Source organism: Manis pentadactyla, chromosome 9 (genome assembly GCF_030020395.1).
Source record: "Manis pentadactyla isolate mManPen7 chromosome 9, mManPen7.hap1, whole genome shotgun sequence".
NCBI classification, from domain to species: domain Eukaryota; kingdom Metazoa; phylum Chordata; class Mammalia; order Pholidota; family Manidae; genus Manis; species Manis pentadactyla.
In genome coordinates, this window is record NC_080027.1 from 102,613,511 (window position 1) to 102,640,025 (window position 26,515).

Consider the following 26,515-nt stretch of genomic DNA (forward strand, 5'->3'; position numbering starts at 1 on the left):
TCTTTCCCTTCCCTTAAGCCCGCCCCCTTAGCCCCGCCCAGTCGCCATCGTGGGCGGGGGACGCGGCCGTCCGCGTGATGCAGGTTCCGCCCTCCTACCCGCAGAGCAGAGAGGGGAGGGGGCGCGAGGAACGGAAAGCGCTGGGGGAGGGGAGGGGGGCGGTGTAAGGGTGAGTGATTTCCTTCCGGCACGTAGCCCGCTCCGGGGAAGGGGGTGGGGGGTTTCACTTCCGGGACGGTGTTCCGGCCCATTCCGGCCCATTTCCACCCCCGGAGGTAGGTGCTGCTCCTTGACTGGGCTCGGGCCCCGCACGCCGGTCCCGCTGCCCTGCACGAGGCCGCCGTGCTCGCTCTCCGCCGCAGCCTACCCCAGGGGCGCTCAGCCACTTCCCTTCACGCTCCCTCCAGGCACCCGGAGACCTGCCACCCCCTTGGCCCCGGGCCGGGCAGAGCTGCCGGACCCGCCCCCTCGCCGGCCCCTCCCTCAGGACCCCGGGCGGAGCGGCCCTCTCCCCCGCCTCAGCCCGGACACACCCAGATGCACACACCCACCTCCGGCGCACCCGCCGCCGGCTCCTGGCCCGGGTCCCGGGGCGCCGCCCCCTTCCCGGTGCGAACCCTTACCTGATTGCTCGCTCCCCGCTGCACGCCTGCCTCCCTGTCCTCCCTCACTCCCCGGTGACATTTCGCCCCTCAGCCCGTTCCTCGCTCCCCACGCTTCCTAACGCCGACGGAAGCCGTCCCAGTACCGGAGTGGCCAACGCCATGCCGATCCCGATTCTCCCTCTTGCAGCTCTCACCTCTCCGGTACCGACGGTAGAAAAGACCTTACTCCAGAGGCTCCCCCGGAAAGAGCAAACAAAAAAGGCGCTGGTGTAGGCTCCAAAATAAACACATCTGAATTCATGATGGCATCGACAGAGGCTTTTACTGGATTAAAAGTTTCAAAACAAACAAAAACGCTTTGGAAAAAGGTCAGATGGCTAAAGTTGATTCTTGAAAGCAGTGTATACACTTCCCTGTTTACTGATAAGTGTGTTGTAAATGCGAGGCAATACTGTGAGATTGTCAGGATAAGTTCTTGAAGTTTCAGTTCTTAGGAAACTAGTTGTATAAATTTACAGATAAATGGAAACACACTGGACTCAAGTCAGTGTCTTCCTATTGGACCCTGAACCATTGAAGACTATTGGATGCAACTGTAGGCCTAGTGTTTTAGCTATTTTTTAAAAATATTTTAATGTAAAACTTGGCTGTACTTGGTCAATGCTTTTTTTTTTTTTTTAACTAGGTTTGGGGAATAAATTTCAGAATCAAAGTATCACCACCTGAAATTCCCAACTTTGGATTTAGATAGAGGCCCGTTTACCTATCCTTTCCTATTTCTAAGCGTAAACTGTAAGGTCTGTGCATCTTGACTGAACTTTGACAGAGCTGTGGCATTTTTCCTAACCTAAAGTTTGCCCCAGAGTCCTAAACCCACAGCATTTTGTGAGGAGCTCTGACTCTTAAGCTTACAAATAATAGCTTACATTTATGTGGGATATAAGTCACAGTAAAATAATAAATACATCTCATGGAGCAAAATATTAAGGAGACACCTTATCAACCCATTCATATATAATTACATTTATTCAAAAACCTTTCCTCCTCCAAAGAAAAGTTTTTACAGTATTTCATATTCAGTGTGCATATACCTTATCGTTAACACTAAAAAAAAAAGTAAACTATCACAACTGCCTTTCCCCATTCCCCCATTCTTGTAGAATCTGTTTTGATGTTGCATAGCTTTATTAGTAAGGAAAGCCTGAGCATAGTTTGAATTTTTACAAGTCTCGCAATCACATTTTGGTTTTTAATGGTGTCTTACTCTGATGCCTACACTGAAAACCCATTGGTACTTCTTTTTCAGATCTAAAGTATCTCTCGGGAGATTTTTGACATTTTATCAGAGTATATTTACATAGGTTTGAACTGGAAAGCATGAGGGGACTGAAATTACACTTATTAATAAGAATATGGTTTCCTCTTTCAGCAGGGTTGAATGCCTGCCAACACCCTCAGGCATGACCATGGAGAAAGGTGGGAACATACACTTGGAGATCCCTGACTTCAGCAACTCTGTCCTCAGCCATCTCAACCAGCTGCGCATGCAGGGCCGTCTCTGTGATATTGTGGTCAATGTGCAAGGACAAGCTTTTCGGGCTCACAAAGTGGTACTGGCTGCCAGCTCCCCCTATTTCCGGGATCACATGTCCTTGAATGAGATGAGCACTGTCTCCATTTCGGTCATCAAGAACCCTACTGTTTTTGAACAACTCCTTTCTTTCTGTTATACGGGGCGAATATGCCTACAACTGGCAGATATCATCAGTTACCTGACAGCTGCCAGTTTTCTGCAGATGCAACATATCATAGACAAATGTACACAAATACTGGAGGGCATTCATTTCAAAATAAACGTGGCTGGGGTTGAAGCTGAATTAAGCCAAACAAGGACAAAGCATGCAGAGAGACCTCCAGAGTCACACAGGGTTACCCCAAATCTAAACCGCCCCCTTAGCCCCCGACATAATGCCCCAAAGGGAAACCGACGAGGTCAGGTAAGTGCTGTGCTGGATATCAGGGAGCTCAGCCCTCCTGAGGAGTCCACCAGCCCTCAGATAATTGAACCGAGTTCGGATGTAGAGAGCCGGGAACCCATTCTTCGCATCAACCGAGCAGGACAGTGGTATGTGGAGACAGGAGTAGCAGACCGAGGAGCCCGGAGCGATGATGAAGTTAGGGTTCTTGGAGCAGTACACATTAAAACTGAAAATCTGGAGGAGTGGCTCGGGCCGGAGAATCAGCCTTCCGGAGAAGATGGCAGTAGTGCAGAGGAAGTCACAGCCATGGTGATTGACACCACAGGCGATGGTTCTGTAGGACAAGAGAATTATACTTTAGCGTCTTCAGGAGCTAAGGTGGCTCGGCCAACCAGCAGCGAAATTGACAGGTAAGCTTTGGTTAGTTTGCCCATCTAACGGCTATTAGTGCAGACATCACTGAAGCGGGTTCTCTGGACAAAGAGCATCTGCATCTTCCTCCCTTGATGTTCTTAGCCAAAATAACTTGATGTTGTGGAAACTGGAGGTGCGCCAAAAGACTTGCATGCTTGTTCTTGTAAAGCAGGAAGCTCCTAGTCCTGAAGTTTTCAGTGTTAAGAGAACTATGGTAAAGTTAGACACGTCCATGAATACCTAATAGCATCTGGAGCCACAGCAGGTTCAGTAAGTGCTGGGGCTTACTTGGAATTCCAGCCAGGGAGCTGATCATTAGCTGGGCACCTGCCAGTGTTGCCCTCCCTTGTGTGTTACCATCCGGGTAGACAGCCCCAGGGAGGGTCACCTTCCTTCCCAGCACTGTGCTGCTCTTTTCCCCCACCTGCCAAATTATACCATCAGTGTTAGCGGAAGTGCAGAACCTGCAGCTGGTCCCTTTTATATTTGTATAATCACAGTAATTCCAAAGAAAAGCCTTTTGGGTGTTTTTCATTCCTTTTTGTCACTTGTCATTTGGTGCTATCCTCCCTTTTTCTTCCAGTGAAGACTGCTGCCACCTCCAGCCTGAGGGTCTCTTTTTCAGCAGTGCTACCTTATGCCTCACTTTTTCTAGTACATCAGGGTCGTTAGAACATTCTTTTTTGGTGGAAAGAGCAGTAGTTTTAATCTAAAATGAAAGAGGTTTTAACTGAAAGAAGGAAATGTTACCAACTTAAATTAGTAATAGTTGTTCTTTTTCTCTCTTAAAAATAAATTAGAACTGACTGCATGAATGATGAAAACTTAAAGAAACTGTTACTTTGGTTCACTACACCTAGTCATGAGAGACGTGTCACAGAAATTCAGAATATATGCTTACACTTCAGGTGGACTCCATTGGAGTATTTTCCTTCTTGTGTCCTTAATAGTTAAAGTGGTCTTGAACACAGTATTTACTGTCCCCCTGTGTTAGCGCTGTTGACCCCCTGTGTTAGAACTATATCACAAGTAACGCTGATCTCCATGATCCATACCAGTAGTTGAAATATATAACAAGTTACCGTGAGGCCTGGAGGAAGGAAGACCAGAAGCCTAACAGTTACATAGAAGGATCAAAACCACAGACCCGGTTTTAATTTATTCTTTTATGGTCTCCTAGTACTTACCTTAGGATAGAAGCTTATAGTCAGCCTTAGCTTCACCAAGTCATCTGGTGTATTTGCTATGTCATTTTGTACTTCCTTAATTTACTAGGGCAAACCTGCCTTATTTCAAATCAGATCCTATACGGACTCCTGGAAGCTATTTCTTAATCTCTTCTGTTTGTCCCTCTTTCCTCAGCCATAGGATAAGAAGGGTACCGTCACCATTCTTTAAGTTCCTTGACACTGCCTTTCTCTTTGTCCCCTTTCTGCTCCTCTTCCGATAGATTTAGCCCCTCGGGCAGTGTTGTTACCCTGACGGAGAGACACAGAGCCAGAAGCGAGTCTCCCGGGAGAATGGATGAGCCTAAACAGCCCAGCTCCCAGGTATATAACTGGATTTAGGGTTACTGTGGTGGTTGGACAAATTGCCCTGTGTGTGAACAGAATACAGTGAATAAGAAAGGAAAGATGGAGAAGGGATAACAGTGGCCCTGTTAAATAAATACTGTATTTGATTACTTTTTTGTTTGTTCTTGCTTGTAAGCATGCAGGAAATACACTTTAACTGTCAGCAGTTTGGGAAGTAGAAAAAGATAAGATTGTACAACTCCTTCCTGATTATAGGAACCAGTCGATAGTCCTCAGAGTATTAAAAATAATCCCAAAACTACATGCAGGTAATTTAGGACCTGGGATGGAGAGTCTGATTGTATACTTGTGTGGGTATAACTCTCCATAATTAGTCATTTATATGGTATATATTTGTGAACAAACTGGTTATGCTTTTTTGTGTGTGTTTGCTTTTTTTGTATACTTGCATCTTTTCATGTATTCTCTTCCTGGATCTTTTTCTACACTACAGTGTTCTAGAAAGGATAGGAATAATGTCTTCGATTTTCTTTGCAACTCTCCCTAGCAAGTAGTTCAAGTAGTTGTTGGTATTTTCTTCTCACAGGTTTCTATCATTGAAGGGTGAGTTTTAAAAAGATGGTGAACTAACCAAGTAGAACACAATAAATTGTAAACACTTTTGACCTTTAAAAGGGAACACTGTTGGATTAAGATTACATAGCTAATTTTTTTAGCTTCTGCATTTACTGATAGTATCTTGTTTAATTTTTATCTAAACCATTGGGTGTTTATTGTATACATGATCTAATAACAGCAAGATAATTCTTACAAAATCAGTGTACTTGCATATTTTCATGCCAAAAGGAACTGTAACTAATACAAGATAATTTTTTAGTTTTAATAAAGATGTTAGAGAAAATGTTAGGAGCTTGGAGGAAAAGTAAATTTGCTCACATAATTAGGGTGGTTTTCATCTCATCACTCATATAGGATGTGATGACATATGAAGGTGACTGTATGCAAATAAATACATCAGTGAGACCTTACAACTTAATGGGGGGATAAGACAGACTGATAGATGCACAAAACACATGTAGATAAGACTCCATAAACTTCCATAACAGTATCGTAGGAATAGGAGTGCCTAAAAGGCAGTTATTGGAACCAATATCCACTTATGGAAAGTGTTACTCAGGAAATTTAAATGCAGTTTTTAAAGAAGTAGTTAGAGCTAACTTACTCCGTATGTAGATGAGATAGGGATAAAAATTAGAATTCTACAAGGATGTTTACCTGACTGAAGCAGAAGGTACAGGCTATAAAGAAATAGGAAGGAAGTAATACTGTCTGGTGCTAAAGAGATGAGTTAATAAATGCCTTAACATGCATGAAAGCTTGTTATGGTGAGCCTGCTCACCAGTTACTTGTTTCCCTGCCACAGAGGACCAGAGTGAGACGGGCTTATGTACAGTAAGAATAAATCTTGATAGATCTGAAGTAGATTTACTTTTATGATAGTGATTAAACAGAGCAGACTGCTGAGGTCACCCCTACTCAAAACCTTGAAGCTTTTTCCTTTTCCACCACATAATGTTTAAAATACTTGGCCTAGTTTTCCAAGTAATTAGAATGTTTCTAACCCAGCTTTTCCCGCTATTCATCAGCATTTGTCCCAAAAGGCAGACTTTTCTCAGACCTACTTTAAACTTATTCCTGTCTCTGCACCTTGAGTCTGGGATGCCCTGTTCTTCCCAGGTGTCTAGGTTCCCCCAAGGCCAACTCCCAATTGCTCTAATTAGCCCGGTCCTTTTTGATCTCTCCTTAAACCACTATAGCACTTACAGAAGGTATGATATGATTTTTCCTAATCCCCTACTAAATTATATAAATTAATATTTTCAAATTTGCGTTAATTCTGTGTCACCTTCTAGATTGAAACCCTGAGAGCATTTTCTAATCTTCTCTATATCTGACATTGTCTCAATCAGATGCCTGAAAGGTAGTTGTTGTTTTACCACTAAGTAGTTCTGAGTTAACATTATCTAGTAGGTGCCCCAATAAATAGAGCCACCTACTAAATAGGAGATTATTTGGTTGCCTGTGAAATCTCCAGTTTTGGAACTCTTTAAGTAAAACTAATGAACCAAATCAGATGGTTTTCTGAGTCCCTTCAATCCTGAGGCTCTAATTAATAATTGAAGATTAGGCTGGTGGATGGCTTTGAAGGTTATCTCAAGAATCTAGACTGGTTTTTTGTTTTAGAAAATGTGGAAATCATTTATATGGAATTTAGTCATTATGTGGAATAATTCATTTTTTTTACAACAGTTAACTGAACACCTACTACATACCAGGAATTGGTCAAGTTCTGGGATATTCTGCAATGCAGAATGGCCTGGTGATAACAGAGTTTACAATTTAATAAGGAACTGCCAGGTGAGAGGAGTGAAATGCTCTATCTCTTAGTGACAGAGGGAGCCAGCAGGCAGCCATTTTTGTCCTTGCTTCTTTTTAAAGTTCAAAGGAATTTTTTGCTGCCTTTGACAAGGACCTAATCTATATTTTTACTCATTTGCCCTTTTATTACAACCTTGCTGCAGTAATTTTTTTAGGTGAGATTAATCATATATGTCTGAATTTTGTGATTACAGCTTATAACATATATATACATTTACTTTCTGCTCGTGGACAATACTGGTAATTCTCAAGATGCAATATGAATGATACTGTAATATATTAACATGTAATTCTATGTAAGTAATACTGTAATATTATAGTGTTTAATAATAGTTAACACTTATTTTGCTACATTAAGCCCTTTATTGTATGGTTATTCAGGGTTCCTAGCATTCTATGAGGTGGATGTTATATTCATTTTCTAGATGAAGAGATTGACACATAGAGTAGTTAAATAACTTGCTCAAGGTCACACAGTAAGTATGAAGATTTGAACTCGGGTTCCAGCAAACTTTAGTGCTATACAATATAACATGCCTTCAAAATATTTCAAGGTACTGTTACATGTTTAAATCTCATAAGGATCCAATAAAGCTGGCAAAGCATATGCTTATCTTTTCATTTTATTGATGGGAAGACTAAGCCTCAGAGAAGTTATTCTGTGCTTTGTCGATAGTCACCCAGGACTGTTAGTGGGATAATCCCTTGTTATTTATGTGAGTTCAGTTTTGATTATCCGGAGAAACAGAGAAGAAAGAAATGCTATGTAAAACAAATCAGAAATCATCTAAAACCTCAGTCTTACTATTTGTTCAATACTTGACTTCACACACTGCTTCTCGAACCTGATGAGAACTGCCTCTGTTCTGTTGAAAATGTTGAAGAGCATTGTCAAAGGAGACAAAACACATTCTTAGAAATTCAAGAAGAGGACACAAGATTAATTGCTAAATAGGTGAATCTTTCTCCGTTGAATCTAGAGTCAACTTTCACATTTTCTTCTCTTACATTGGTACTCTAGTCTCTACTAAACATATGCAGTTCCCTTCTGCATATTTAAAATGCTTATATATATATATATGTATATATATATAAGGTTTTTATTCAAAACATTAGATATGTAACATACAGAAGATGACTTTAGAAGTCAGCAGGCTAAAAAAATCGTTAATTGCTGAATGGTGATATTTTAATATGAGATTTGGGGTAGAAAGCATTTATAAAGCCAGGATTTTTAAATTACTCATTCAAAGGAATATATTGTTCCTGCTCCCTCCCAGCTTTCAGATAGGAGGAACCCATGTTTATTTCATATATTAAATACTTTGACTACTTAGATTGTTATTGTTCAGATTAGGTAAAACAAAAGATCTGAATTGATATTAAGGAATTACTTGTTACTTTTTTCAGTGTGATAATGATATTTTCATTATGTTAAGGCAAAGACTCCTTGTTTTTGAGAGGTACATACTAGAATATTTATGGATGACATTATGTCTGGGATTTTATTAAAAAATACAAGAAGGGAGAGAAATAGGTGAAGATAAAAAATGAAATTGTCCCTGGGTTGATAATTGTTGGGTCATGGGAATGCAACCTATTATTCTGTCTAAAATTTTTAATAAAATTAAAAATATATAGCATTTGATCTTTATAAAGAAAGTAAATCATAGAGAACTAGAAAGCACTTATTTTGCAGTAACCTAAAGGGTTAGTTATGTAATTAACAGCAGAGTTCTAATGATCATTTTATAATAATTGCTTTTTTTAATGTCTTAAGTAAATTTATTATCACAGCATAAGAAATTTAATTTAGGGGGGAGATACCTTTGAACTAAGATTGGAGAAATAGTATGTAAGCCACAGATTATTCTCATTTTAATCATCTGCTTAAATCAATTCAAAACTGTTACAAATAATAAGTATAAAAATAAGATGATAATATGTTTCCCCTGTTGCTCTTTGTTTTGTCTGTTTTTGTTCAAAAGTTTTACCTTTTTCAGAGGGCAGAATCAGAAACCAAATTTTACACTTCATTCTCTGTAGTACCTGTCATTGTATTTGGTGGCCTATAGTCACTTAGTAAATACTTACTGAGAATCAGTTTGTGAAAAGGTTATAGGAAGAAATAACCAAGTTAGTAAATTCATATCTCAATCTAATTTCCTTACCCAGCTCTTCTATAAGTTTGCTCTAAGGTCATTTAACCTTTGAGTAGTCTTCAGAATGAAGATAATCCGTTGATATGGTACAAAAATATTTTTGTGTAAAAGGAATACTGTTAACCTACAAATTCAATACATTTTAGTAAAGCTAGTTATTGATTTAATTTTGGTATTAATGATAATGCCATAAATATAATTTATAATGTATTCTGTATCGCAAAGTATAGTAGCCATTAGCCGCATCACATGTGGCTATTTGAATTTAAGTTTTAATTAATGGAAAGGAATAAAATAAAAAATTCATTTCCTTAGTCACACTAGCTGTATTGCAAATGCTTAATAGTCCCATGTGGCCAGTGGCTACTGTGTTAGTGGTGCAAATTATTGAACACTTCATCATCACAGAAAGTTCTTTTGAACTAGCACTGCCTGAGCACCTACCTGATTCTCTAGAATATAATTGCAAATTAGTGTCCAAGAGGATGGTATGAGTGGGCTAAGATTCTCCTCTTACTATAAAGTAGAACATTCAGCAAGGGTTTATTTAATAAGCATGCAGTTTGTTAGCCACAGAGTAACTTAACTGTCTTCTCTTTTATGGTAACACGGAACAGAATATCAGATTTTTTAGAAATTATTTTGTTAACACCTTACTTTTTGGTAATAATTTCCTGTTTGGATGTCTACTAAAAATACGTGTGTAGCTTAGTAACAGAGGCTAAAATTGATTTGATTTCTTTTAATATATGTACTTAATAGTATCTGTTCTTTCTTGGTCACTTGCCTCCTCTGGCACAGGTAGAGGAATCAGCAGTGATGGGAGTGAGTGGCTATGTAGAGTATCTCCGAGAGCAGGAAGTATCTGAGCGCTGGTTCCGGTACAACCCCCGCCTCACCTGCATCTACTGTGCCAAATCTTTCAACCAGAAGGGGAGCCTGGACCGCCACATGCGCCTGCACATGGGGATCACTCCATTTGTGTGCCGCATGTGTGGCAAGAAGTACACCCGGAAAGATCAGCTGGAGTATCACATCCGCAAGCACACAGGCAACAAGCCCTTCCACTGCCACGTGTGTGGCAAGAGTTTCCCCTTCCAGGCCATCTTGAATCAACACTTCCGCAAAAACCACCCTGGTTGTATACCCCTGGAGGGGCCTCATAGCATCTCCCCAGAAACGACTGTCACATCGCGAGGACAAGCTGAGGAGGAATCACCCTCACAGGAGGAGACAGTTGCTCCTGGGGAGGCTGCCCAGGGCTCTGTGTCCACCACTGGGCCGGACTGAAACATGGAGGGGGAGGGGGCAGACCCTCTTCCCCTTTGGGCCATAAGCAGCCAACATCAGGGCCACAGGCTGCTGCTTAGATTCACAAAATGCCACGTCACTAGATGGGAAGATGCTCCCAAGGTGTTGCCAAACTAGAGGATCAGCAGCATATACAAAATCCCTGGAGGCTCTTCCCCTCCTCCTTCCCACCTCACACTTTGGAAAATAACCAAGCAAATCAACTTTCTAATTCAGGGATCAACAGCCTTGGTTTGTTAACTTTCTAAGAAAACATTTTTTTAACAAGACGATAAATGGTCATTTACTGCCAGTCATGTTTGAACACCGTACCTTGGTCCATATCATCCTGGTGGCTGTAACTGCCCAGATCTGAGAAACACAGCAGGAACCTCGGTCATCTCACTAGCCAGCCGCGAGAGAGGGGAGGACGCGTGCTGGGGCTGAGGAGAAGGAGTTGCTCCTCTCCCTTCTGGGCCGAAACAGGCAGGTGCACATCTCAAGAAAAAAAAAGAATCCCAGTGGTTCCTACTGTTTGAAAGGTTAGACCTTCTCTTTGCCCTGGCAAGGCAGCTGATACTTCTGCCTGTTCTGTGTGGCAGCCGTTTGAGCAGTATTCTGGTGGGCAGTGCCACCTGAGCACTTTAGGCAACTAGGAGCAAAATGAGCAACAAAATGTTGGCCATGGGTCCTGCTATACTTGGGGGCTTGCGTGTTGTGTTGAGGAAGAGGGGAGCCCGGAAGGAAGTGTTCTAGTTTTGCAAATGTCAAATAGCACAGAGCTGTACTGCAACTTCCTGATGGGTGTTTGTGAACCATAGTGCTTATGTCTCTTTGGGCGTTAGGATATGGCTCTAGTCCAGATTGTTAGGCTGACAACCAAAGTTTCATCCAGTCTCTTCGGCTCCTAGTTTCAAATAACAGCAATATTCTATATCAAAAATGTCACTTTCCAGTGAAATGACCCTGGATTATATTTTTAAATCCACAGGTCTCCATATTTGATAACTTTTATATAAAGTTTTAAACACACTTTTTCTCCAATATTGTGGTTGGAGAAATGGTTCTTACTACAACCACAATTTCATTTCCTTCTACATATGTAATAGTTTGTATTTTCAGTCCAGTAGAAGAACCTCACTAAATCTACGTCTTGTGTCTGCTACCCTTGTAATTTATAAACCAACCATCAGCAAATTGCTGGTGACTCCAAGAGCTTTGCTTTTTAATAGCATACTACAGGGCATTTACCAGAAAACATCATGCACAATCGTGTCGCAATAAATTGATCAAGGGATCAGTTTTGATCAAGTTTGGTTACTTAATCATTCCATTTAACATTTTTAAATGTTATGGGACCTTTTTGGTAATTCTGGGTATTTTTGAGATTCTTAATCCAGCACTGCGAGAAAGAACTTAACCAAACTCATAGAGCTTTAGATGCCCTGTCTTGCATTCAAAGAATGAAGGTTTATTAAGGGATGCAGGCAAGTAGATGCTTACAAGTTACAGTGCAAATAGAAAAATCTCTAGCTTCTCTTAATTAACCATTCATTTTTAAGAGTATTTTATGTAGTGGTTTAAGAAATGCTTTGTGCAGAGGCTTAAATGATTGTAAAAGGTCTGGCAGAGGCTGGTCACACCTGTACTGATGAGCCATTTGTGAAAATGTTAGTAGTCTGCTCTCTCACTGAGAATTCTTTGTGGTATGTGGAAAGGTGGGTAGAAAGAATGGCATTCATTTGATGATGGGAAATTAGAATCCGAAGGGTAACTCTTAAGCGGTCTGAGAATTGTGCATATACATCCAGATACACCTTATCACTAGGGAATGGTTATTGTCTCTTCTGGAAAACATAGAAATGTGTCTTTTAATAGGAATGTAATGATGCTACCATTTGCTAAGAGCCTACCCTTAAATGGACTGTTGAAATTGTTGTTTTGTCTTTAGAAGACACAGATGGGGGCATTCTCTTCTTTAGTTGGGCTACAGCGTGATAGGATACAAACTGTCATCTTGGGCCATCTTAAGGACCAGCTGTCCTCTGTACAGAGAAAAAGTGGAGTTGAAATTAGACTAAAGTTTTTAGGGAAACATTTTAGTTGATAATCAAGGCTTTCAATGGACAGATTTTGCCATTACTAAATAGGCAGGGAGGTGAGAAGTAAGGAATATGCTGCTTTCAATGGAGCTTTTAAGCCTACCAAAAAAACTAAATCCCTCCTACCTGTGAGAAGTAATATGCTAGGAAGTTCTTTATTGCTTTGTTAGTCTCTTAGAGTTTCTGTGAGAAAATAGAGCTTTTAAAATGATTACCAAATTGTAAAGGTGCAGTGCAGTGATTTCGGTAAGAAACCTTGCAGCATTTGTCAGAGCTTCATCCAAGGTTGGCAACAGACGATTGGAGTGAAGTGGGAACTGTCTAATAGATGTGGAAATGCTGTGAGTGTTTGATGGGTTCCCCTCCCTCTTCACCCGCTTATAAAAGGTTTTTGCTGTATGATACTATGAATAGAGGGCTACCTGGTTGTTCAGGACCACATCAGCAAAATCATGTTTGCTGCTTCTCCTCTTACTTGGCCAAGCCCAGAGCCATGAAATTCATGAAAATTCAAGCCAGGCTCGCTTTTAAACAAAGTTTCTGAAAATAATTTCCCCATTTTAGTTAGAAGAGAGAATATTATTCTAAATAATTATCCAAGATTCTCACCCAGGTTCACTGTGACGTCCTAGTTCTTAGCTAACATCACTGTAGGGTCATAGGAGTTAGTAGTAGTCTGTCTACATTAATCAATAGCTATATTGGTGTGTGCACAGAGGATACCTCTCTTAAGGATGTAGTAAACGGACCTTAGCTAATGCTGAAAAACTCATTACCAAATCTTGCACGTGTCACCTTGTGAGAGGAACTGCATTAGCAAAGAGACCTACATCATCATTAAGTACTTTAATGCCGTGAAATAGCAAACACTGGGACTGTTGTCATTCACTCAGTGCACTTAATAGCAAAAGAGATACCCAATATTCTCAGCAAAAGAAGAGAGATGGCAATATATTAATCTACTTCCCTTTGGAGAGGTACCTTCTATTCTCTCTGAACTCTGATTCCAGTATAAAATACAGCACTGGCATGACAGTAACACTGCTTAGGCATAAAGGCTCTTTCTAATGACTTGTTCTCTCTTTACTCAAAACCATATTTACCTCTGAACTGAGTTGAGTTTTATTTTGTGGAAGTTGCAAACTACCCCCAAGCCATTTCATTATACCAGAGGGTTAAATCTATTATTGAATATGTAAAAAATAAATTAGTTCCTAATGGATGGAGATTGGAAAGAAAGGAGATGGCAGTTAAGGAAAGTTTTCCTCTAATCTTGTTTTTTGGTATTGTTAAATGTTTCTAGCTTCCTCTGCATCAGTGAAACAAGGTATTCCAAAGTTGGAATGACAATAGAAATAAACCATTTTCATCCTAACTTCATATGTAAAGCCATGAAATCTAGTTTAGGTTGGAAGTGGTCCAATAGGAGAGTGAAATAGTGAACTTCATCCTTAATAGCTGAATAGTCCTTAATAGTCTTTTTAAATGGTTAGCTGTTATTTGACACTAGTTTCTTTTAACTGGTAGAAACTACATTTTGTTTGACTAGAAGATCTATAATTTAAAGAAATGAAAGCAGTGGGTAATGGAAAGGAAATTAAATTGAACAAAGACAAAAGTTGTCTTAATTATAGTGGAAAGGCATTTAATCAGGACGGAGTTAGAATCCTGGAAGCCTTTTTTTTCCAGGTACAACAGACCCTGTGTTTTTGTTCCTCTTCCTCAGACATCCTTCTCATCTGTGTACTTATTCATTCAAGGAATAGCAGATGAGTCTTCCTTGACTCAGTCTTTGAAAATGGAGCTCTTTACTTACGCCATATGGGAAAGAGTACAAATATTGAAGTATTTTGGTTGATGTGATTTAGAAAAGGGACAAGCAGTTAGTCGGGTAAATCCCTAAATTTGAGAGACCCTTAAGCAAAATATATCCCTAGGACTTAGCAATTAGGTGAGGGTCCAGCAATCTACAGCCCCTGGGCAAAATCCTAAGGCCCCTGTTTGTGTAAAAAAAGTGATAGTGGAATAGAGCCACACCTGTTTGTTTAGGGATTGTTTATGGCTACTTTCTATAATGACAAAGCTGAGTACTTATGACAGAGACACAAGGCCTGCAAAGCCTGACAATATGTACTGTCTGGCACTTGACAGAAAAGTCTGTAACTCCAGAATTAGACTTAAAAGAATTACACCACCCACCCCTGTTTGTAACCCCTGCCGTTTTGCCTTTATAGGAGTTAGCTGAGGTTTTAAGCTCACATTGGTATGTCTGCATCAGTTTCTTGAAAGAGTGCACCATCTTTTTCTAGATCCTTTTCTCACAGCCCTTTTTGTGCACCTTCTAATGATTCCCATTGCTTTGAAAGCACTTAAAATAGGTCTTAATATTTGTCCATGTCTTAAAGGTGCAGGTAAATTAAAGTTTAGGATGGTAGTTATAGATATAAGGTAATTAAAAAAAAATAATTCCCAAGCATAATAATATAGGGTTAAATGAGTACCATGTTTACATAAAATATTGTAAAATATTAATGTTTTTCTAACTAAGTTTTGCCATTCAAGTTAACTTTAACTGGTTTGCATAATGATGGCAAGAATGAACTTATTTTCACTAGTTTTAAAAATTGTTATAAACAAGTGATTTGATTCTTTCCTAAGTACAATATTGCTCTTCTAGATTAAAAACCTCTATCCCTTCCCTGTGCTATAAGTCTTCATTATAATTTCTTCAAGTAAACTCACTCTTCCATGTGGATTAGTAAAAAGCCAAATCTTCCTTCCATTTTTTTTTCAAATGAATGTTTTAAAACAAACTTCTGAGGCTTTCAAATTCTTCTTAGACTTGTCTTCATTTCCTGTTACTATCTGTAATTCTTCTCAATATTATATTGGGCCATCATAACTTTGCTTTGTGAATGTTCATTCATACCATTTTATTAGCTTATTTATGCCAGACGTAGAAAAAATGAAAAATGTTAGGATGATTACAAAGAGAATTCCCTGCAAAAGGAGAATGTAAGTGCTCCCTGTTTGTAAACAAACATGGATTTGTGAGTTAAATGTATTTACCTGGGTAATGTTCCAGGCTGTACTGATACAGTACAGTGAGTTTGATTCTTTGTCGTGACCTCCAGTACAGGCAAAGCCTGGGCGCGTGACCTACCTAGCCTCCTGTAAGGCACTCTTCACCAGGCATTTTATTCTTACAGTTGCCTTTTTCTAAGTTAGATATTCCTAAATTTTATATGGTATATCATCTGTGTAATTGTCATCTGTAAGGTTCCAGAATATTTGCCTAAGTTAGATCTGCCTTGTCTTACAGCACTCATAGTAATAGTGGGTTCTTGAAATTTTGGAGTGTGGCTTTTCTGATTAATTTGGAATTTTGATTAATGTGGATATAGGACTTGTAAAAGAAATTGGATTTAGCTCAGTGAATCATCTGCCTCCAACTCTATTTGATGTCTTGGTAACAGATGTTATTTAAATATGAACCCATTGAAAACAATGGAGTTTGCCGAGCATTATAACTTCTTTGATAACTGTCAATCTTATGTTTTGCCTTCTTTGCTTTCTAGTCTCTATCTCTTCTTATTCATAAATGGTGCTTTTCCCAGGGCCAGTCTTTTTACTTTGCAGTAAATAGGTTTTCTTGCCCAGGACAAGCCAAAGTTAGATATGAGTACTTTGAAACATCTGACCTAGTTACATTCTAAAGGATGTAATTATTGATAAGAACAGTGATATCAGAACCTGGAAGATATCTGTACAGGCTATCCAGTTTTGTTGTGTAAACAGATTATCTTTTCCCTCAACTGTGTGAGGAACAGCAATGACTTAGATGGTAAATATATGAAGTATCCATTAACTTCACAGAGCATACATATATTCATAAATCTCTTATGTCACATCTTCCCCATTCTCTATGTAACAAATACCTCCCATCTTAACACAGTTAAGAAAGACCTACTAGCTCCAATGGGAAGCTTTAAACAACAAAGCTAAGTTATAAAAGGTAGAGCAGTAAATGAGGAAAAACAAACACAACTTTTCTAATGCTTGCTTCTCTTCTGTCTGCTTAACAAGTCCTGCTGAGGAGGCTCTCAGAGAGAAATGTGTGTAGTACCTCAAGGCCAACAGCACCTTAGAATCCTAATTAATCCATAATGCCAAATGTCAAGGTATCTCATGGGAAAATGTTTCCTATTCCACGAAATCACTTAAGTAATAGGTAGCATACAGGGGGATCTGTGCCAGTAAGTAATATTGAGTGCTTTTGGGCACCTGACAAAGTGCTTGGAATTTGCATAACAGTTGATTTTAGACATAGTTTAGGTGGGGCTTCCTATACTTGAGAGTCCTAAACCAACTTGGTTGGAGTATAGATGTATGCCTTTTAAAAGCCTGCACTTTTCACTAGAGATAAAAGATCAAAAAGGAGAATGAACTGCGCTAAGTGCTTTAGTGATGTAATTGTAGTTAATCCTCAGAATAATCCTATGAGGTAATAAAAGTAGAACTAGAAACAGCTGACTCTGTGAGGTTTATTACTCTGTGCTCGGTACAGTTCTGTCTGCTTCACACTTATTAACTCATCTACCAGTAGGACAGTCCCAGTCCGGTAGGTACTGTTAGAATCCTCATTTTAGAGAGGGAGAAACTGAGACACAGAGGTGGACCCAGGCAGTCTAACACTCGTAATAGACATTGTTGCCTTTATAAGTAGGTGTGATTATACCACATTTTACAGATGAGAAAATTGATACCCCAAGGTTACACAGGTAAATTGCAGAGCCAGAGTTACCAGTTGATTCCAAAGTCAGGACCATCTCCATGAAACGTATTGACTCTGTTTATTTCTAATGTGAACTAGAATATACAATAGCCAGTAACTACTGAACTTTGAACTCAAGAATGAGTGATTGGAAGATTTCTTCAAAAGAGAATGCAGTTGATCTCTGAGCAGATGATGAATGGTGAATATTTTTGAGGATACTGCCCATGGATTTAGAGTCACCCATTTGGTAGGTCTAACTGAGTGAGTGAATGAGTTACTACCAAGGCAGAAGTTGAAAGACAGCATTCTTGTTACCTACCGCTGCATAACAAACTACCCTCAACTTGAGTGACTTAAAACAGCTACTATGTATGTATATCTCTTCCATGCTGTTGTAAATCAGGAATGGAGGAACGGCTCATCTAGGCAATTTTCTTGCTCCCTGTACTGATGACTTAGGTCACCTCATAGTTCAGGAGGGGGTTGGACTGGTCTGGAGTGTCCATGATGCTCTCTCCCTCACGTGCCTGACCCCTTGGCAGGGAGGGCTGGAACGTGGCTCAGCAGGCCTCCTCCCCTTCTCTGGATAGTCAGGGACTCAGTTGTGGTCTCTCCAGCAGGTTAGTCAAACGTAATTAGTTAAGTGGAAGCTCAGGCCTCCTACAGTTTTGGCAGAAGGTGCCAGTCCTCTTAAGGCCAGGCCCAGGGCTATCTTAGAGTCACCGTCATACACTATTGGTTAAAGAAGTCACCAGTCAGCCCAGATTCAAAGTGAGGAAAGGCGTTGGAAGGCATGTCAAGGATTTGGGGCCATCTTCAGTCTGTTAGAGGCTTTTTTGTCTTGACACTTCTGTGTTCATTCGTGTAGGTCAGTTGTTGATGCCAAAGAAACCATTTCTTAACATCTCCTGAGGGTCAGTAAAGGAGCTAAAAGGAGCATGAGACTAATAACCGGGGACAGGTTTCATTACAATCTGCCCCCTGAGTTTCATTTATCTTTTAGCAAAATTTCCATTTTTTCTTTTGTTCCAAGTTGTGAGCATTTGCTAGTTTTTTTCTGTGAAGCCACAGTAACTGTACATGCTGAGCCAGAAGTAGTCTAGAGGGAGTAAAAAGCTTACTGTTGCAGAATTTAACTTATTAGAGATGTCAGCTCTTCAAGTTTACAAATAGGTGAAAACTCCTGTGGTATGGAAAATCTATATGGCCACTAATCTCCTCCAACAGGAGTTTCTGTTGAGTGGCTAAACATTATATTCCTGAGATAATTGAAAGTTTTACTCACATCCTAGACCCATCTTTACTGCCGCCACACCATCTCTGGTGCAGTTTTGAGCTAGAAGGTGAATAGGTTAGGTTTATCCCATTTTTATTTCCTTTCATATGGGAAAATCCATTGCCCAATTTTATATGTTGCTAATCCTTTAAAATTCACAGCTGCTACCAGCCTCTTCTCTAAAATAACAGATCAATGGATTTTTATGATTTTGGGGTAGATTTGTCAGATTTAGGATGCTTCATTTAAACTCCTGCTCATTTATAATAGACTTCTGCCTTCAGAAGAAATATTGGCAGAGAATAAATTCTGTAAAAATGATTATCCCCAAATCAACACTTTCACAGAGAAGAAAGGTTTGTGATTATCCATCTGTCCCTTGGGCACTGTGGATCTTGGAGAATTAGCGGTGAGGGCTTCTCGCTGGCCCTACCCAGTTATCATATAGTAAAGAGATCTCCTTCCCAGGATCAGGCCTTAATAATTGCAAATACTGGAAATAAAAGGGGTACTTGGGACTGAACACTTAATTAGGGCTCTACATAATGCTTGGAAGGGAAAAAGAAGGCTTCGGGATTTGCAGTTGGATAACCATGGATGGAATATTTGAGACATTTAGGCATCAAGATTAGATTTTATCTTGTGAAAATTAGGGCAAATTTTAATGAATAAAAATAAATGAACCTTAACATTTTCTTTTTGATCCACATTTCCATTTTGGTGTACCTCAAACTCTGTTCTTTGTGACAAGAGAAAGCCTTTGAAAATGAAAATACATTCCCAGGGAATGAAAACTTTGATGACAATCTATGGCAATGTCTCTCATTCTGTATTTTATAGCTCTTTGGGCCTTTCTCTAGATTCTCTGTTCCTCTTAAGTTTGAAATCATCTGATGCTTGCATGAAAATCAGGTACTGTGGTCTTGAATTGCAAAAGTGAACAAAGTCGGAAGAAAGGGCACCTGTAAGTTGACAAAATATTCTTTTCAGCACCACAACTCTAAATTATTTCAAGCCAATTACAACAATGTACGTACGTGACTTAAAAATTCCTTAAGGTTTAGATTTCTGGTTGAGCTACATCCTAAAGCAGATGTTTAAGACATGTTTGAAGCTGATCTGCTGAGTTTCCAGTAAAGTAATAGACTCTTAACTATAAAGGTGCTTTAAGAGCCGCTGCAAAAAACGGAATTACCACACATGGAACAAAGCTTGAAAGGTGTTTCCTCTGGAGGCCAAGATGCTAAAATGGGTCACTAAGGAGTGTGACTGAAATCCACCTCTAGAATGGCTATCAGATAGCAGAGAGATTTAGAATTTATGGTATTTCTAATATTTTTACAAAAATGGTTTTAAATCATGTAACTTGAATATTAAAAAATGAGTCTGTTTTCTTTTTGGAAAGCTGACCCAATAAAAATAACACTAATATAATTCAATTGTATATGCATGTGCATTGAACACAGAGTGGTATACTAAAGATAGTTCATGCAAATAACTTCTGTGGGAAGGTTAGCTATTTTCTTAATATCTTTTTTCATAAATCTATGCTTATAAATATATTTACTCATCTACTATGACCTTGGTAGCATTAGAAGCATTTTGTTAGCTATATCATTGATTCTAAAAAATCAAACACTTGGCATAGTAGGCTATGAGAGCTTTTTGTGGCTTTGTTTGTATTTTGGCGAAGAAGATTATTTCTTGCACTTTCTATTTATAAGGATGTTATAACACATTGCACCCACTTAGTGCAGCTGTTCTTCAGAGAGAAAACTGTAGGTGTTAGTGAAATACATGTTTAAAAGCTTGGCTAGTGGAGGAACCTCAGAAAACAAACTTCGCTTGTGTCTATCTGAGAAGAGCCTGGAGTTTAACTAAAATTTAAGTTGAAAGTAGCTGTTGGGAGAGGCATGCCCTTGCTGCAGATGGTAGTGTCGTGAGTTGCCAGCTGTGTGTATGTGATTTTATGTATTTATGTGAGAAAAAGGTGTCGGATGAAGGCAAATAAATCAATGTAGAATAGTCTACCTCCCATTAAAGACTGAATATATTCCAAGATTGCCCTGTAGCCCTATAAGCCGGAGGCTGGATTCCTGAGCCACTGTCCACCCCCATTCTCTTTTGTACTTGCTTCAGCTCCTCTACCTCTGAGCACTTGGCTGTAGCAAGCAAATGAAAGCCAGACCCCCAAAATACAGAGGCTGCAGTGTCTTGGTTCTTCTGGTCATGTTCAGATGTTAAAGTTCAGTTTTGTTGCCCAAATTAAACAATTTCAGAACCCTTAAGTTTAGTTCTTTTATTCACTGGCTTCTATTTGGCAAGAGTAGCCAGTGGAAGTGGAGTCTTTCTGTTCTTTTTAAAGATGTACCCAGCTCCTTTTAATGATGTGAAAAATATGTTTGAATCCTGAGGGGTTTTTCAAATGCCATTTTGCAGTCCATTTTTGGGGGACGGAATATTAACCATATTTTCCAGATAACAAGCCGTCTGCAGATACCTTGACACGGAGGTATATGTGACATGGATTTTTGGATGACCTGCTTTGTTTTTATTCGCTCCAAATAGAGGTATTCCAGTTTTTAATGCCAATACTGTTAACAGTAGTGAAGGTGGCCTTGCTTGAATGTTGTGAATGTGAGGAAATTCAATTTCAGTAATAAAATGCCACTAGGCAGATCACCTAATCTTTGAATCCAGGTGTGAAACTCAACTGATTTGCTATTTGGGGCACTAATACCCTAAGTCAGGTTACCTACCTTTTGAACATCTGTTAAGCTGAGGCAGGACTATTAGTCTTTTAATAGATACCCTGGAATGCTTTCTACCTCTTCATCCTAATGCACTGGCTGGTGGTAATGTCTAAATGGGGATTCTCCGGTTAGGAGTGAAAATGAGAGAGTGATCCATTTTCAGGTTTTTCAAGGTTGGCATCTGTTTTTTAAGTTCTAGCTGGTAACTACTTTTCTGGTGACTGGGTAGGGCAAGCTACAGAGTGTGAAATTCCAAGAATTGAGATAAGCATTACTCAGAGATCACAGCTGATAGCGTCACCTCTGTCTGAATGCAGTATGAAAACCGTAGGGAGGTGAGGCGGTGAAATCACGGGAATCTGTTCACCACAGCTATTGTTTTTTCTAACTTTAGAGTAATTGTCAGCCTATAAGCCATGCTAATATACTAGACTCAGGAATTAACTCCTGCTTGGCAAAATTCTAATTTATCTTCTTTTTGTGTTCACAGCCTCATCCGAGGCCTGTCCCCAGCTGTTTTGCTGTTACAAACTTTAGGTGCAGTCTTACCTAAATTGGTAACTGTTGGCATTGTGGCCTAGTACAGCCAAAGCGATTTATTTAAAAACAAAAAAGTGAGAAATGCCTAGGTAATTTCTTGGAAGCATATTAAATCTATGAATCATGGTGGGAGCATGGAGTTTTACCTTTCTTCACGCCGGCTTGGGTGAACACGCCTTAATGCTTTCTGTTACGGAGCTAGTTAATCTAGGCCACTGGTTCTTCATCTTGCTGCACATTAGAATCACCTGGGGTATTTAAAAAATAATTGATGCCTGGGGTTCCCTCTGGATAATTGCCATCTACTCAGTTAGCTATGCACCCTGGGCTTCGTAAGCAACCTGAATGATTCTGATGGGCAGCCACGGTTAGGAAACACTCTCTAGGCATCCCCAGTGGTCTTTGGCAGGATAACTGCAGTCTGGTTTTCTTTTTGTCACAGGTACCTTTATTGATTCCCAGGCATGGCTCTGAGTTTAAAGCTTACAGTGGGCCAAGGCTCTGGTGGTAAAAAGATCATCCGTTTTTCCCCAGAGCAGTTCTGGAGAGAGCTGTCGCCCTCCATCCAGGCTTCTCTCTATACCAGATACAAAGTAGACATAAGTAAGCAAAACATATTTTCAAAGTCTGGTCTCTAGAGTCTTCTTTTCTTTGCATATGTGATTTGAGTGGAGGTTTCTCCACTCTGCTGGCTAAAACAGAGCACTTGAACTTATTTGAAGAGCCACGCCAAGCCACCTAGGGTGATTTCTATTTGTAAAATAAACAGTAGCTTTGTAACAGTTAATGGAGAAAAAGACCCTCCCTGGGTGATAGTGACACACAGGATTTTATGTGTCTCTTAGCCTGTCTTCTAAGTGAGATTCAGTGTAAATTGACTCTCACTTTTTCCTTATTTCTTTGTGAATGAAATGCACTAGTAAGACTTAAATGTTTTTGAATTTTACACAAAATGTGAATTGAGTCATTTTAGCATCTGTTTTCCAGGATGTCAAAGACCTATCCCAATCATTCCCAGATGAGGTTCCCTATCTTGTGTTCTTCCCATGCTAGGTAGTAAAGCTACCTGCCTGTGGCAGCCTCACATCGTCATGGGGTGGGGAGAATGGTTTGATCACCCTCGAAAAGTGAGAACCACTGTTCAAACTGACTGACTACCCAGTGATTTCTAATTCATCAGACATTTGTATTTAAGAGCAATGTCAGATACAGCTGTGTCTCTTCTGAGAGAATTCTGGGCACCACAGAAATTTTCACTCATAAATTGCCTGCAAGTAATTGATAATTTAAATTTCAACTATGTGATGTGTTCAAGAAAGAAAGATTGGTTAGTGCAGAGGACTGAATTAGAATCAGGCTCTGAAATGTCATCAAGATTACATTAAGGCCCAGCTATTTGGTTAGCACGTATATACTGCAGTGTCACTTAGAGAAGATGCCTCCTATGCCTTAGACTTGTGAAGGTTCCCTGGTACTGGGTGGGATAGAAAAGCAATAGCCTTTGGAATGTGTGTGCATCCAGAGAGTAGCTCCTTGGGGTTTCATCCTGAGGGACATTGTGGAGTACTGTGAAACATTGTTGAACTTTATGCAAATCATACCGCACTGGATTTTAAGATTTTTGTGGGGAGAGAAGAGGAAGATGAAAAAGTAATGGTAAAAAATATAGAGACTTGTACTATATTTTAAGCAAGGAATTAAACATTCCTTATCAGGGTTCTCTATCAGGACTGTGAAGTTATGTCAAGTTCTGCCCTGCTGGACTGGCTCACTGATTCCTCTTAAACCTCTAAGAAATCCTTTCTGAAACAGCAGAACAAATGCTATTCTGACTGTGGTTTCACTGACCCACTTCCCTACTCTCAACAAAAGGAAAACATTCCCAAACTATAGGCAAAAGAAATGTGTTCTTAGTCCATTAACTTTTCATCTGCTGTGGTCTGTTCACAGTTTTAACCCATCACATTATTTTGTGACCTAAGGACAGAATTTAAATAGATCTCCCAGTTCAAGTCAGGACCCAGTGGCTTCCCCTTTAAAAGAACTTAAAATTAGAACTCTTAATATTGGACACGCATAAAGGGAGAAGCACATTGGAAAACCATGTGGGTTTCCTGGCTCCTCATAATTTCACAGTGGTACTCACTCACACTCTGCCTGAGAAGAGAAGTAGGCTGAGGGCTCAGAGATAGAAAAGTCGATGTAGCCGAAATGTGGTTTCCTTCAGCTGGACACAGTCTGAAAGAAATTTATCCCAACTCTTCTCTATGGTGCTTATGGTGGGTGACAACTGTCCCCCATCTCCCTGTCCCTGGCACTGTGCCTTCCCACTGGTCACTGTGAAAAGCAAATCACACTGGACTCAGAGGCCAGAATCCAGGACAATTTTCCCTTCTCACCTTGAGCCCATCACTTCTTCATACAGCTAATAATGTAGCATTTTATTTCTCTAGAAAACTCTTGGGTTTGTCCCCCAAGAAGTAGTAAAGCATTTAAAATAAAGGAAAATAGTCAGAAAATAAGATTCTGGTTTTAGCTATCAAATAAAGAGGTTGTAGGAAAACTTTACTTCCCCTCAGCTGATACTGATAGCATGGATCAACTCTGCCCACCTTCTGACTTTTTAAAGGCTGCCATCATGTCTGTAAGTAACAAGCTTATCTAACATTTCTTCACAACTTGCGAATCAAGAATTCATATAAAACAGACAATCAGTTTCTAAAATGTTATCCCTGAAAGGGAATGAGGTAGAGTTTTTAACTGTAGGAACCTACCAATCTGTTTTTTCCCTTTGAAAAAAGGAACATGTGAGGTTTGTGTCTTTAATCTGAAGTGATACTCCGTTAAAGATGCCTCGGAAGAGTCAGCACCAGGCCGGCGTGCTCACGCCTCGGAGGGCGCTTGGCTGGGCTTGTAAGTCTGACTTCCTTAGAGTCTATCTGCTTGTATTATGACCTTAATTATAAATACCTATATATAGGAATAGGATTTTCTGCCCCCCAACCCTCTTAATAATTATCACTTAAGTGTAAACCACACCTCCCCTTACTCCCTTTTACTGAAAAAAATGCACTTTAATACCTAAGGAGAGTGGCTATTCCTGGCCCTGAAGCCAGATTACTTCAGGAAGAGAGCTGAGGAGGGAGTACTCTTGCCAGACCCCATGAAATTATCCAGATTCCTTAATGTAAACACACCAATGATACCCATTTTGAATCTGTGCCCATCCCACCACCAAAGGGAAAAAGATCCAAAAGGGAAAAGTTCAAAATGCATATCCTGATTTTTGAAATTTCACTGGGGAAGATACTCAGTTATTGTCTCAGCTGCCAAATTGCCAGAAACTTCTGGGGTCTTTTGTGGAAGGCTGAGTTTTTGTTTTTTTTTTAATTAGAAAGTCAAGTGAAAACACAAAAGCTGTAAGATAAGACCCTGATGGTGTCATATCCATGTATCAGATTTGCTCTCTCCCTTAATTTGACAGGCTTTCTCAGTCTCTCCTCCTGCAGATTCTGACCTTCCCCCTGATGACAAGCCAATAGCTGTTGGTGGGATTGCATGTCTCCCAGAGCCCCAGGAGCCCTGTGGTGTCAGGGGAAGGGGAGGGTGCAAGGGGGGCGGAGACTGGGGTGGGGGGAGGAGACCAGGAGGGGTGAAGATAAGGGTTTAATAAACATATTTAAAGCAGTTTAGCAAAAGCTTTCTCGTTGAACAGCTTTAAGAACAATGTGAATAAAATGTTAGCAACTTGGTTAGTAATCTGAAAAGTCTATTAATGTATACTTGAAATTCTGTATAAAAATACATTTTCCTCTTTATTTTAACACTGTGTAAAAGAACATTATGCATGTGAGTGGTCTGAGAACTAAATGGTTTAATACTCAAGAGTTGAATCTCTGTCTTTTCTGTACATAGACATTAATTCGTTTTTAATTTTTGGATATTCTTTAGTATGATGGAAATACTGAGCTCCCCAGCTCCCCCTGCCCCTTCAGGAAGCCTGCCATCTTTTAAGATGGAGCAGTGACATCTCCCTCCTTCTCTCTTGACTCAGGTGTGTTCACTGGTACAGAACGGTTGAAAGCATCATTTTACCAGATCCCCAGTAGCATCTTCCTGTCCTTGTCTTCATTTCAACCGGCAAAGTCCATTCATAATTGTGAGATGGGAGTAGATGTATTTATTTTTACGTCTATTCACAGACCAAAATAGGAGGAGGTGCAAAGGATAAGAACACTTTAGTTAACACAGGGGTTGGCTACTCTGCCCATGAAGATAATAGTGTTGAGAGCAGCTTCTCTTATCAACACCAGGAAGGGCCTGTTGGCCTTGAAGGTCACTCTGTTGGGGTTCAGCGAACGGCCGGCGATCCCAATGGCGGTGCTTGCCGCTGCCTCACTGCCTTCCTCATTTACCTGCAGGTCAAGTGGGGAACAAAGCTGCTATGTTAGCTCCCATGCAGTCCCTTACAGGCAGGTAAGTCACCCATAGACACTGCAACTCTTCCGAGTGCTATTTGTTTCCCCATAGAAAGTACACTCGGGTCAGGTTGGGTTCCCACCAGAACCCTACTTGCACTCATTCTGTCTTCCAGTGAATACTGATGAATACAGTTCAAACCAACCCCTGTGTGGATGGTAGTG

The 26,515-nt window shown here is 40.1% G+C and overlaps 2 protein-coding genes across 4 annotated transcripts in view; one reads left to right on the forward strand and one right to left on the reverse strand.

Annotated features, from left to right (window-relative positions):
• On the forward strand, positions 1 to 25,755 carry ZBTB37 (zinc finger and BTB domain containing 37). Of its 3 annotated transcripts, none has more exons than XM_036918486.2 (4): positions 1 to 275; positions 2,035 to 2,994; positions 4,449 to 4,548; positions 9,936 to 25,755. In XM_036918486.2, the coding sequence occupies exons 2-4, from the start codon at positions 2,066 to 2,068 to the stop codon at positions 10,422 to 10,424; spliced, it is 1,518 nt and encodes a 505-aa protein (XP_036774381.2). In that variant the 5' UTR covers positions 1 to 275; positions 2,035 to 2,065; the 3' UTR covers positions 10,425 to 25,755. The 3 variants fall into 3 exon arrangements, with proteins under 3 accessions (XP_036774381.2, XP_057363872.1, XP_036774380.2); XM_057507889.1 differs by lacking the exon at positions 1 to 275 and adding an exon at positions 833 to 973; XM_036918485.2 differs by lacking the exon at positions 1 to 275 and having other exon boundaries at positions 987 to 2,994.
• SERPINC1 (serpin family C member 1) overlaps positions 25,727 to 26,515 on the reverse strand; it is a 10,245-nt gene continuing 9,456 nt past the window's right edge. Inside the window, exon 7 of the mRNA XM_036918487.2 lies at positions 25,727 to 26,287. Coding sequence (XP_036774382.1) covers positions 26,111 to 26,287 — 177 coding nt within the window. The 3' untranslated portion in view covers positions 25,727 to 26,110. The remainder of the gene's footprint in view (positions 26,288 to 26,515) is intronic.